Source organism: Aplidium turbinatum, chromosome 12 (genome assembly GCF_918807975.1).
Source record: "Aplidium turbinatum chromosome 12, kaAplTurb1.1, whole genome shotgun sequence".
Taxonomy (NCBI): Eukaryota; Metazoa; Chordata; class Ascidiacea; order Aplousobranchia; family Polyclinidae; genus Aplidium; species Aplidium turbinatum.
In genome coordinates this window covers 7,176-21,351 of record NC_137483.1, presented here as the reverse complement: position 1 = coordinate 21,351, position 14,176 = coordinate 7,176, and the positions used below count along the sequence as shown (strand labels likewise).

At 38.4% G+C, this 14,176-nt stretch overlaps 1 protein-coding gene across 1 annotated transcript; it reads left to right on the top strand.

Moving 5' to 3' along the window:
• The first annotated feature begins 4,202 nt into the window (after positions 1 to 4,202).
• Positions 4,203 to 6,207, top strand: LOC145781140 (trypsin delta-like). The gene is made up of 5 exons (XM_082592903.1): positions 4,203 to 4,273; positions 4,503 to 4,665; positions 4,736 to 4,889; positions 5,462 to 5,683; positions 6,004 to 6,207. Exons 1-5 carry the CDS (start codon positions 4,237 to 4,239, stop codon positions 6,160 to 6,162), a joined length of 735 nt encoding a protein of 244 aa, XP_082449029.1. The 5' UTR covers positions 4,203 to 4,236; the 3' UTR covers positions 6,163 to 6,207.
• Positions 6,208 to 14,176: the final 7,969 nt, after the last annotated feature.

Here is a 14,176-nt window from a genome sequence, read left to right as displayed (position 1 = left end):
AGCTGACATCACCATTAATGCGTTCTGCAGCATACTCTTTGTAGAGCTGTTGTCCCTGCTCATCGACGGTCAGGATCTGTTTGACAGTTTCTTGTGGAACGCATGCGTGTGTGATGAAGTTATATATACAACTCATCACCTTCAACTGTGAATGGATTTACGTGACTCAGTATGGTAGTTTTCATCTTGTCATCAGCTTCATGCTCTTTCCTGACAATGGCTGGTTGTACTTCAGGGTGACTTCTTTTTGGAAGAAGTGTCTCTAAACTGCTCTTTGAACTTTTCTCAGAGGCGCGACATCTTTGGTGCAGCCAGGAAAAACCGTTGCCGGGCATTCGTGTTGTTAGAAATGCCAATTAGTCCAGAGCGGACTTTCATCATCTTGTTGAACTGCTCTCATGCACGATCTGCACCAATGGACACTAATGGGATCTCACCCTTGGTAACAGACACATTGCCTTCTTGAAGTTCACACCAAGTCTCTGGGTGGTTGATCTTCAGGTCATGCATATCTACAATATACCGTGGCCAAAGTCGCTTGTACTTTATCCGATCTAGGGCTTATTCAGTTCCTCACCAGCTTGCAAATGGAGATTGAGATCTGCATTCTGGGATGCCTCGACAAAGAATAAGATCGTTTCCACACAGTGAACATAGTTCATCATTGACTTGAACATCGCATTAGAGGACTTTTCCGTTTCCCATGTTTTCGATTGCTGCATCACATCTTCATCTATGAGGATTCGTTCCAGATGGTCATGAGCAGTCGAGATGGATTCAAGAGTAATGTTTCTGTTATCAGATAACAATGTACATGCCTCCTGGACCTTATCTGCTGATCTTAAGCAGATAATCTTCAGATGTGGCTTCTTTGTGAAAAACTGATCCAAGGCCAGTTTTACAAAGCTATGTAAGTGTGGATGTGTGCACGAAGAGTTCTCTTGTAGTGCGCACACTTGAGAATTTGTCTTGTGATCGCAGATCTATACACATATAGGCTTCGATCCAGGCATCATCAACCCCAGAGTTCTCTATGGAAGTTCCGAGAGCTCTTAGTGCAGCCATCACAGTATGCAGCTCACCCAGTCTGGAAACAATTTCTCTTTTCAGGTCGACCCGTGCGTCTAGCAACTATACTGCCTTTTCGTAGAGGGCCATGTCGAAGGTTATCACAGTTGGGTACCCCTGACCAACGACTAACGTCTTCTGCTGGGATACTTGTAGAATCACAGTCAGCATAGTAGGCCACTCGTGAGCAAATTCAGGTAGCAGGGGCAGTACACCAACGTGAGTGAGTGGTTGGCAAGATGAGATGAGTGACTTGTATCCTGCCCATCCGGGGATCTTGCTCTGTTCATCATTTTCTCTTGCTCTGGACAAAGTAGATGCTGTGACCCACCCTATAACTGGGTCAGTTCATTTGACTGAGAAACACCTGTTGTGTTGGCTTCAAACCTCCGTGCTCTGTTGTCAAGTTCTGGTTTTGGCTTGGCACATGGCTTAATGTGCACATGATATGAAAGGATTGATAAGTTCTTACCTGCAGTAAGTTCGAGCTTTGGCGCGACTACTTCTCCTGGAACATTTGCTTTCTGATACACTGCAGTGATTGTTCCATGTGTGGTGCCTTTCCAGTACGCGGACAACAAATACGAATAAATACTTTTCATTTCATTATTTTCATTTTTTATACCTTATTACGGACAAATACGACGTAACACTGTATATAAGTAGTAATGTAACGAAATGGTATAGACGGAAATTTAGGTATAGACGGAACCGGTCCACCCGTTAGTCCGAATAGGGTTAATGTAAATTGCAAAATGTTGATAACATCTTAACTGGAAAACAATGTCAAAGATATTGTAGAAATAAATTTTTGCTTTTTTTCTATGTATGTGTTATTTATTCCCATTTTCAAAGATGAAATTAATGGATTTTAATTGTTACTTTATGTACCCATTTTTCTTGAAATGTTTTAGTTTCTGCGGCCCATTGAATTAGTTCAAGAGACAATGCGACCCACTATAATAAAAGATTGGACATCCCTCGCCTAATGGGTTAGAAATAGACGACAAGTCACAGGTGACAGCTACTTGGCGTATGCGGACGGCTAGTTCTTGAACTGTTTCAACGGGCTTGCGCTTCATCTTGCTCCAGAAACGGAATCGCTCTCTCACGATGAAGCGTTTTGGGTCGAATGGTTGAGCCATGTAATTTGTAATTTCCGTCATGGTGAGATCGTTGACTTCCTTGGGGTTTGTTTTCTGCGCAGCCAAATTTGTTAACGTTTTGTAGATTGGGGGTGATTAATTGGTGAAAAAAACCTGCGGCATTTTGTCTTGTGCGACTGAATGTGCTGCTTCAAAGGTGTTAAACCTCTTCCAATATTCTGCCCAGAGTTCGGTGGTGGCATCGAACATTGCGAAAGATACCTGCTGTATTGCTGTATTGTTGTTGGTTGTGGTATTTCCAGATGTCAAGTTCACCAAACATTTCGTCTCCTGCTTTGGATACTTTTGTTCTTAATTGGGGAACCTGAGTGACTACATTTACCCTGGATATGGTTCCGAATTTTGTGATTGTCTTTTAATAAAAGAATGGAAATAACTAATTACGATAATGCAATAACCGAGGATATTTGTAAACATGATCCGTTGATCCCAGACTCTCATTTTATGATTGTTGGGTCTACCGGTCAGGAAAAAAAACAATAATCTTTTAAATATGCAAAAAAGTGGATGAATTATGATGAATGTTGTGTGTATATAATTAACCCCGACCAAGCAAAGTACAGTCTTGTTGATTTTGCTGAAATATTAACGCTTTGAAGGTTGGGCTCCTGGAGTCTTGCTCAGTTTGGGGGGGGGGGGGGGGAGTGGGGGGGCTGTCGATTCTTCTTATGCTTTAGGAGTGATATCTCTGTTATTTTTTATGGCACGATTTCAATATTTTGGATTTACTTTGTAAAATTATTTATGCTGAGCATATCCGAAAATTAAAACTATGTGAATTTTAGAACTGCTCATGTACGTTGAAATGTTGAGGTGACTTTTGTCTGTAATTGTAGCGTGAGTTCACACATTATTTTTTGGTAGAGTAATGAAAAACATGCATTGCAATGTTGTGATTAAATTTTTTTTTACATAATCTCAATTTGAATCTATATTTTTCATGCAAAATAATATAATAATGCAAAATAGCATATAATAATGCAAAATAACATATAAATAGAATATGAAATATTTCAGAGGATGTGCTGAGAAATGCCTTATATCTCTCAATTTACAACCTTTATTCGCTCAAAATTTCAGCTCAATAGAGGTAAACAAAAGTTAGGAAAATTCAAGAAATCTCGTAGTCGCGCTTGACAGCCCCCCCCCCCCCAACCTTCAAAGGGTTAAACACTGAGGACGTGATTCTAGTAGAACAACTTGACAATACAACTCCAGGAGTGGTGGTTTTTGATGACATAAAATTTATTCAAAGAACATGAACAACGTTAAAGAATATTTTTCAATGTCTCGGAACAACAATTGCAATTGTATCTATTTAACACAATCATACTACGACGTACCAAAATACATTCGAAAGAATACTAGATGTTTTGTCTTTTTCGGTAATTTTGATATTAAAGACATCAGACACATTGCAGACAATTACGCAAAAGGTGTTACCTCCAATAAATGTAAAATCGATTTACCATAAAGCAACTGATAAACCTTTTAGTTTTATGGTTTTAGATAAAACAGCCAAGCATAAGCCTTTGATGTATAGGAAAAGATTCGATAATTTTTTTTTGCCTAGCTTATTTTTTTATTATGCTTAGTTTAAGAACAATCTACATTCTACATGGACAGGCATTGGGAAATTCGGATCTATAAAGCTTTTTCGGTAAACTGCTGTATATAAATTGCAAAAACCGAAATTAACTTTGTAGTGGTTTTCAATTTTAAGTCAAATCTTTCGTCGTAATGTGCAATATAAGTTTTCTACATTCCTACTTTGAACTAGGCAAGCTCCCTTGTTCCCAGTTGAGCTTCAAGATGAGCGACATCTGTTTGCATTCTCACGATGGTTGAACGTCACCGTGAGAACGCGTCACGTGCATAGACTTAATATAACTCGGAAATAATAACAAAACACACAATGAAGTCGGACAACTTTTCTATATAAGCTTTGGCAGCATAGAGTCGAGCACAGTTGTAGTTGAAAACAAACTGAACAATATTCAAAATGAAGTTCATCATTGCTCTTCTCCTCATTGCAGCAGGTGAGTCGATAGTGAAGTTCATAGGATAAAGAGCTGGTGTAACAAAATGCTAAAAGCTACTATTGTAACCTCTTATTTTATAAAGCGTTGACAAGTTCAATCTACAATAAGATTCTACAAGATCAATTGAAGTGAAAATTCTAAATATTCCGAACTGATTTTTGTCCGTAGCATTACACGCCTATTCTTGGACTGAAATGGAACTTTTAGACTTTCAATTTCCTTGCAGTTTCACCAGTTCGACCAGACGACAGAGTAGTCGGTGGAAGTGATGTGACATCAACATCATTTGCTCCATGGCAAGCTTCCCTCCAAGTTAGTGGATCCCACTTCTGTGGAGCATCCCTCATCTCGGCAACAAAAGTGATGTCAGCATGCCACTGCAGCCAATCGTAAGTTGGTTCAATAAACCCCGCAATAGTTTCGTATGACAACGATCCTCAAATTATGTGAATATTTCAGCTCGCTCACTGTGGTTTTGGGAACAACACAATACAAAAACCCAGGACAATCCTTCTATACTACAAATTTCCTTTGCCACCCTCAATACAGCTCTCGAACCATCGATTACGATTTCGCTATAATCACAATCTCCGGAGCCAGTTTGAACAGTGCGGTAAATAAGTTCAATGTTTTATTATCATGAGACTCCTTACGTTCGTTCATTCCAACAACGCTTTGTGCTTATTTAGACAATTGATTGTCACAGCATTTCCACAATTTTTTTTTGTATTTATTGAGAATTATTATTTAATGTAGTTATTTTCTGGTTCACACCTATATCTTACATCACAATGTAGACACTAACGACTTGTTTTAGCCTGATGCTGTGAGTCCGCTGTTGTAATAGCTGTTTGCACAGCGAACTCGCAGCATCAGGCTGAAACCAGTCGTTAGTAGCCTATCTACATTGTGAAGTAAGCAACGATCATGTTCTTGAAAGCAAAACTCAAGCTTTTGGCTAATCTCACAGTTTAACATACTTCTAAAATATTTGAACCACTTCATTTTAGTTTGGACCTTTAGAACCCAAGGTCTTAGACAATGAATGAATTCCTATATATTGCAAACTTTCTAACTTTTGAACGGCAACATTGGAATCAAGATTTTTGAGCCATAATTGTCAATTTCAAAAAGTGGCAATTGTGTTTTTTGTTTCCTATGTTTTCAAGCTTCTGTTGTGTGTAGGTTCAACCAATCACTGTTGCCAGCCAGGAGTACCCTGCAGGAACTCAAGCTTTGATGACAGGATGGGGTAAGACCAGTGGTGGAATCTTCGGTCAAATTCCCGACAACTTACAGTACGCATACACCAATCTCATCTCTGAAGAGGACTGCCAAGCTGTATGGGGAAGTCAAGTCACAGCTCGCATGCAGTGTGCCAATGATAATACCAACAGTGCTTGCAACGTGAGTAAATATTATTGTACCTTCGAAAGAACGAATTTTTCAATTGCACCTTTTGTATTTAAAATGTTTCATTTTAATCACCATATTGAAATGTTTGCTTGGGCAAAATGTAGCATCGCTTTTGTATTTGTTGAACTGGAAGATCATGAAACGCCACAAATCAATTTTCAATCTCACAAAATAACAAGCTCTGAACGTTTAATGTTCATCGAAGAAAATTATATGGTGATTTTTTATCAAATTTAACTGTAGCATTCAACAAGTTTATGGCCTGATGCAACAATACTAACCATTACGAATCCTTATGATTATTGTTACAGGGAGACTCTGGCGGTCCACTTGCTGTTAACGATGGCGGCAGTTGGGTTCTTGTTGGAAACACATCTTGGGGAGCAAGTGGTTGTGGAACAACCAATCCATCTGCATGGTCCAAGAACAGTGCCGTTCGCTCTTGGATTCAAACCAACGCAGGGGTTTAACTCGTCAATTGATGAGTCATAATATGTGCAAATAAAATCATTGTCACCAAACGCTTTACTGGTTATTGTGAGATGCAGAGTTTGATTGTTTCTACGTGATGTCATTTCGCATAAAATTATGATTGCTTTGAAATTGAAGAAATAGAAACGCAGCACTTATTGCGAGATGAGAAAATTCAGTTCTTGCAAAGTTAGTGTCATTCAAACGCTTAGGGTTTGCACAATGCACCCTCAGCGTATTCTCTGGTGTCCGGCGTATTAGAAACATGGGCTACTTTGAAGTCCAGTCGCTGAATGATTTGACCAGGAAAATAATAATATTAAGCTGAAACTTTGTCAGGAGGTTCGATTGGTGATGTGGAGTCACCAAAAAAAAGCCCGATGATTCCTCTTTGGGAATAGTGAGTTATGGCCGTTTTTCCATAATGGCAGCAGCTCCCATAGGCCAAAAAATTGAAATCGTCTAAAATTGATCTTTTATACCTCATGAGAAAGATAATTTAATACTGAATCGCTTTCACATAATGACAGCCTAATAAAAAACTGCCTAAGTCATTTTGCCAAAGCAAAAATCAAATGACTTAGGCAAGAAATTAAATTGCCTATGTCCATCTCATGACTTGGGCATTTTCATTTTTTGAGCATGCTATACTCTGTAGTGAACAATCTGAAAAAGTGACCGAGTCAAAACAACCGCTCTGCGTTACCAATCATTTTTGTATAAATATCTCATTTTTGCAAAAAAATGACTTAGGCAGTTATTTTATTAGGTTGACGATAAGAACTATGGTGAAAAAGTACACACATTAGAAGTTATTAGCCGTTAAATACGGACTATAAGGCGAAATCCACCATTAGGCTTTAACGTGGTGGAATATTGTGAGGAGTGATATGCAATGAAGTCCACCTGCGTTAGATCAGTGGTTGCGCACCCGGCTCAAGATCACGCAGCGCTGGTTCGATTCTCGGGATGCGCGCTTGAGCAACTTATTTCAGGACTGCTCTCCATTCAGCGGCACCTAGTGAATGGAATAGTTCTCCGGTAATAACACTTTAACAATCGGAAAACTTCACTCTGCCAATCTCGGTAACCAGCTCTGCATCAAGAGCCTCTGTACAAGTATGCGAAACTACCAGGAATAACTTCTCAAGGCTTTATCAGTCCGAAAACTATGCCAATGAATTATTCTATGGTTACGAAAAAGCATAGGCTACATTTGTCCATCAGAAGTTACCCCTCAAACTAATTTTAGAAAACTCAAAATATAAACGAAAAGTCTTCATAAAACTGGAAAATTAAAACCAATCGTAGAGTGTAGAAATTCAAAAGTTGCTGAATCTATAATTATTGGAATTTTTTATCCTGAATTACTCCCAAACCAATACACCATATTTTTGACATTAAAATACACCCCATTGAAGAAAAGTTGACCGGTAGCAAAACTGCAGAAATTATGTCAAAAAATGTTAAATTCAAGCTTTTACATTTTGGGACATTCCAAAAAGACACCGACCTAAATACAATAATAAAGGATCACTTTTTACTTATAACAAATTTAAGTTCATAATTTTTTTTTAAATCTTGTAAGCAATGTCTAAGTAGGCCTATTAGCATTTCCACATTTTATATTAGAATAAATCAAAGATATTCCGTCCTTCGTCATCGTCGTTATCATCATCACTTGATTCGTAAAATTTAAGCATCTAAAATTAAAAACATTGATTTTAAGATATGAAATATCTGATCTGACTGCATGTCACCTGACATATATATAGTTAAAGTCACTCAATACAACTTGGTCACAGCGGTAAACCATTATCTCTTCGTGGGAAAATTGTAACATAAAGTTCCCGGATCCGTTCGTCTGTATGTAATGACCGAAAAGAAACACTCTTTCGAAACGTCTATTCAAAAAGTGTATTCCTGTAAAATTAGTCCGCGGCTATCGAAAATGGGGTGCAACGCGATACACCACTAAAAACCTGTCACTACAATCCAAACTACTTAGATAAAAGACGGAAATTTTGTCCAGCTAGCAGCACTAAGCGAAACAATTAAATATGCAGCCAACTTTCAAGCAACCATTTTACGAATGACTAGAATAATTTGCGATATCTCAAACTCACGTAAACAGTAACTGTGACGCAATAATGAAAGACATTGTCACGCAATTCAAACAGGTGTTCAAAGGTGGTGATGCAATGTTTCATCAGGTCTTACGAACGTTGGTGCAAAATTTGGACATTTTCTAGCAATTTCCATGACGTAAGATGCCAGCTAGGTTAAGGAGACCATAACGGTTTTATATGACGTTTGATTTGGTGAATAATTGTCGGGAACATAGCGACCCCTAGTTATGACAGTCTGACATGGCATAACTAAAAAATAATTGACGACAATTGTGAGCCAATGAATAAAAACACACGATACACAAATTGTTTGAATCACTCACGTTTAAGTTAATACGTAAATACAAAGCGCATGCAAAGAATGAACAACAATAAGAATAATACACGACGATACATGAAATTGGTACCATAGGTACACGCTAAAATGACGCTATATACAAAGGTTGCGATAATAACCGACTGTTCTGGGCTCAGACAAGTGTCGGCCACCGCAGACAAAACCAGGCTCAAACCCTAACACTTAGGTGTTCTTTACGGGGGTTAGGTGTTAGGGGTTAGGGTTTAGGTGGGGGTTAGGTGTTAGGTGTTCTTTACGGGCTAACCCTAACCCTAGCTCTACGAACCACAGGCTTCCCTTTCCTAATTTGTGGAATTACCTCATGCACCCTCTCAAGTTGATACTTCCCACGTTTACCAATGTCTTGGAGAGAACCCACCACTACAAGTTGACCAGGCTCCAAATTCTCGGCCATTTTTAGCCATTTTTTCCGGCCCTGAAGACCTGGCAAGTAAAAATCGATCCATTTACTCCAAACCTGCCGAGAAAGTGACAAATTGAACCGATAATCCCTTCTTAATTGGTCACGATCATGTGGTTTCCCAACAGCACAGTATGGGTCTAAGTATGGGGTCAAAAGTGAGGCAGAGGTGATGACAGTAAAATCCCTAGGGTCGTCACTCTAAGGTACTAAAAGGCGTTCGTTCACGATCCGAACAGCACTGCCTGTGTACGTAAGCAGTTCAATAAAATTGGGCTTACGTATTGAAGAGTCCAAAATGTGAAAAAAGTACTTGGTCATATCGGCCACGAAACCAAAATCTACTCAGCCGAAATCTAGCCAAGAGATCTGCCAGAGGGTTTAACAAATCAGGACCAGGACACGAAAACATTACATCATTAACACAAGTTCCTCGAAGTTCAGACTTGCCATCGTAAACAATACGCTTTTTTAATTGTGACGTCACAAAGTATGGTAGATACCACTCAAATCCCTTTACATTTTCTGCTTCACCAGCACGCTCAATATAGCCATTAGATTTAACCCATTTACGGCCGGTGTCCTTTTAAAAGGACATCGTTTTGAATGCATCAGTATTGCATCATCTTATTTTGATTGAATCATTTTGGACTTGCTAGTAGTTGTTAAGGGTCTGTTTTGGAAGGTGTTGATAAATATTTGCGAACAACATATTTTTTCTGAATTTTGTGAAAGTTTGAAAATTGTTGAAAAATGAGAAGAGCCGGATGAAGTGAAGTGAGGAGGAACATGCATGTTTTACTGCCTATTGGTAATAGATATGAATTATGTTTCTTCATAGTTTGACACTTTATAATATTGTGCTTTCTACTACACTCTAATTTGTGTAAGGTTTTGCTTCTTTTATTTGTTTATTTTGCTTTATATTTATTGTTGCCTTTTAAAAGGACACCGGCCACATGGCCACATTTTTTTGCTTGTTTGTAACACTGTCAAAGAATATTGAACATCGTGTAAAAGCAGCAGATTGCGCCTATGGAAGACTTAACCATCGTGTTTTCAGCAACCATGCTATATCTATCCGCACACAATTATGGTCCTCCGGGCAGTCGTTCTAAACTTCTATCCACTCTTCTCTATGCTTGTGAAGCCTGGACATTATACCACCGTGACACAAAACGTCTTGAAAATTTTCAGCAGAGGAAAGAAACTGGGTCAAATGTTAGGCACTCGTTGGGACGATTGTCTCACCAAAGATGCACTCCTTGATCGCGCTAGGTTGCCCAGTTCAGAAGCCACCATATTGCAACACTGCCTTCGCTGGACAGGACCTGTCATGAGAGGGACAACGAGGAGGGACAACTAGAGACAGGAAACCTCCCCCAGAAGACCAAAAATGAGATACAAAGATCAGCTGAAAGTCTCCCTCAACCATGCAAACATTGATCTGGATTCATGGGAAAACCTTGCTAATGACAGATTACTCTGGAGAAAAAGATCTAAAGAAGGCACGGAAGTTTTCAAAAAAAAGGATACAAAAAGCCCAAGAAAAACGAACACTAGAAAAGCTAAAACTACCACGTCCCTCCCTCCATACAATCCATACCCCCCATACAATGTGACTTTGCCTACGTCTTTTCCATCATAGATTGGCCTCCAAAGCCATATATGACATCACCATCTAAAGCCAAAATCGATTTGATGACGAAACCAATGCTCGGTCACGAGCTGGAGCCGACGACTGTCAGTGGGGTATCGCTATGGTTTGTGCCGCCGCGGCGGACCATGATTTTGCACTCCTGAACGCGTGAAGTAGGAACAAACAAATAGAATTCGAGCCAAATCCGTTTCAAAAAATATTTTTACTATGCTTTTTTGTTTAGGTTTAAAAATATTCTGCCGCTACAAGCTTCCTACCGGGGGGGGGGGACTGCCTAATGGGGGGGGGGCACCCTCCCACTAGCTACGCCGATGGTTATCGTGAATATAATATGTTCATACAATAACTTTGAAACGTCCTTCAAGAAAGATCTGACAAGTTTTTACCGAAACAAACACCTTCTTATGTTAAGGCATCGCGAGATTTACATTTGACTATGTGGCCGGTGTCCTTTTAAAAGGCAAACAAAAAAATGCATCAAAAAAGCAAAAATCGTCAAATTTTTTTAAACTAATTCAAAAGTTATGGCAATACAACTTTGTGACTGAAATATTTCCTAAAAAGAGCAATGGGAACTTGTGGCGGCTTTTAATGGGTTAAGATCCTTCATGGTGTCAGTAAGAAAATCACAAAGTTCAGGTTGTTCTAAAGCCTTCTTCCTTAAAGCAGCAGCTCTATCTGACGCCAACACAAAATTGTTAGGTAAATCAATATCTTCCTTCAACGGTACAGGCAGGGCCTCCAAGAGCCCTGCCGGGCCCCGGTGCAGATGTTGCTGCCGTGCCCCCCAGCGCGACATGTCGCATGATATCTCACAAATCACAAGCAAAATTTGGGGTGCACGTTAATCCACAAGGCCAATGCATAGGCCTACATGGTGTTTCGCACAGTGTTTTTATTTTAAAACCAGACCTGTTTAAAAAATAATACAAAGAATACATTAGGTTAAAGTATAAACACTCCACCATTTCACAAAGAATGCAGTATATATATATTGTACTGGTGTTTATGACTTTAAATTCAGAGATACACACTAGTTATACACAAAGATAAAAGGCTGTGGCTATAGTTACACTATGTAGTGTAAATATAGCCTCAATAGTGTTGCAAGATAAGGAATTCTGCCCAAATTTGAGAAAAAGTTTATAGCTGTTGAAAACAAAAACTTGTACGGTATCATATTTTGGAAATTTTTTTTGTCCCTGGCAAAGATCAAAACCCTAACCTTATTCCTAACTCTAGCCCTTACCTTAACCCTTCCTAACTTTAATCCTAACTCTGGCAACACCTGATTGTAACCATGGCAAAAAGTGGGTAAAAATATCCACTTTGAAGATAAAAATGGCAACACTATCCGGCATAGGTGACATACATATGTAGCATTGCATATGTGTGCATACAGCTTTACATTAACATACCGTACAATATCATTTCTGACCTTAAAATCAGCAGAGACTAGGAGACCAAACTTGGATGAATGCATTGCTATTGTTCATGACATTAAGAAATATATATATGATATATACCAACTTCATTTCAGGATCAATAGGATGCTTCTTATTTTTACTCCTTTAGTTTTCTTTGCTTGTTTGAGTGAAACTGCATTCAAGCAGGATTGAGGGTCACTTTCTCTTCATTTCTACAGCAAGCGGTCAGTAGAAAACAAAGTTGAATATATTTCTATTTTCAAGTCCTATCAATATAAATGTACCTACATCTATCGCTATACTATGTATCGATACCTTTACAAATACCCTGCATAACTACAGAATGCCTGTGTTGAGTCAATATTGACACTGTTCCTGAAATTCAAGAGTATGATTGGATTGGCCTGGCTGGAGAAGACTGCTAAGAAATACTTAGTGAAAACAAATAAAAAGGAAAACTTAAGATATATAAAAAAATATTTGTTTATATATTATACTAAGCATATTTTTGAAAATCAACACCTTTCTGCAGCGCTGGAAAAAGTAAGCTGCATTGCAATTATTAGGACACTTCTGATTCTGTCTAGAGTTAACCGTATCTGTCACTGCTTCCTTTTGGCGTCAAGAGTTACTGGCCGAGACCATCAGGTCTACGTCTTTCTTATTGCTAATTACTCCGTCGGCTTATATCAAATAACAACGGGAAAAAGTATGCCGTTGGTCAAAAGCCTTATCTATCACTTCAATCAATTTATTTCGCAAAATATATTCGTGATTGTGCATTTTAGGTAGAAAAGGTGATAAAGACTCGGTTTTTGACCTATTTTCGCCATTTCTTGGTCAAATTTCTCAGTTGACATTTTATTTTGAAAGTCCTCTTGCATAGAACACAGAATTTCATCAATTTTGTTTTTCCGTTTTTGTGCAAACAGTATTCCATGCACTTTTTGCACTACAAAGCAATTTGCGCAAATAATAAATTACCTTCCTAATCATTGTCTGCCAGCAAAGAATGACTCATATCGCGTCAAAGACCAACTCCTTACCCAGACAGCAAAATCGACGTTAAATCAATGTAAAAATGACGGATTTTGCTGCCTGGGTATAGAATGGAATTTTAGCGCCGTCGTGTTATGACTGACAGACACAAAATGAAACCGCACGCTAATAGTAAACTGTCAATCAAGCTATTGAATATCAGGAAATTTCTTGCATTTTATAACTGGCTGTGACAAAAGGTTTATCGTGAACTTCACAATTATCCGATACCAACATAATCGGGATTAAAAGTTGGGGCAAGAAAAAAAAGTAAAAGTCAAGAAATCTCAGGTTTCTAGCGTCACTGCTTCTATGTGAAATTGCTGAATTAGCAGAGGGCGAGACCATAAGGTCTACGCCAGTAACAGATACGGTTAAAAAAACTGTACTTCAACAGAAGTAAAGATCTATGATTTTTTACTCAAAAAATTACACTTTCACTAATCTTTTAACTTTTTTTCGATTTTTGTTAGACTGCTATAACATTTGGCCCTGCTACAAGGACAAAATTATTTTCCAGCACTGCCTCCACGAAACTTGCTTGCATTCCAATATAGCAAAATCATTCAAGTCCTAAAAACTCAAAAATACTGTACTGTCTCAGGCTATATTAGAGAAGTTCCATGATTTCAGTATATATAATTAGTATCCAAAAAAAACACTTGAGCATTTTTGTACTGAAAAAGTGACAGTTAAAGACTTCTTGCTAAGCAATTCTAACAATATTTCAATACCGGTATTTTTTGCTATTTTCTGAACTCTTAAAATATCACACTAAACAAGATTATCTACAACTAAAATTGTACCAGTTCAACATGATTACACATAACTGTCACTGCTTGCTTGTGTCATAAATTGACAAGATGTTGGAAAAATGCATGGAATACTTTCTGTGTAAATGTGTAATGACTGTAACCTAACCTGATCAATCAATTGCTTATTAAAACATACCATACACACCCAAATATTCACATTAAAACAGCACTGAACTTAAAACACTA

Coding starts and splice junctions, on each gene's coding strand:
- LOC145781140 (XM_082592903.1), top strand. CDS start 4,237: ATGAAGTTCATCATTGCTCTTCTCCTCATTGCAGCAG. Junction 4,890..5,461: donor GAGCCAGTTTGAACAGTGCG/GTAAATAAGTTC, acceptor TGTTGTGTGTAG/GTTCAACCAATCACTGTTGC. Junction 5,684..6,003: donor ATACCAACAGTGCTTGCAAC/GTGAGTAAATAT, acceptor TTATTGTTACAG/GGAGACTCTGGCGGTCCACT.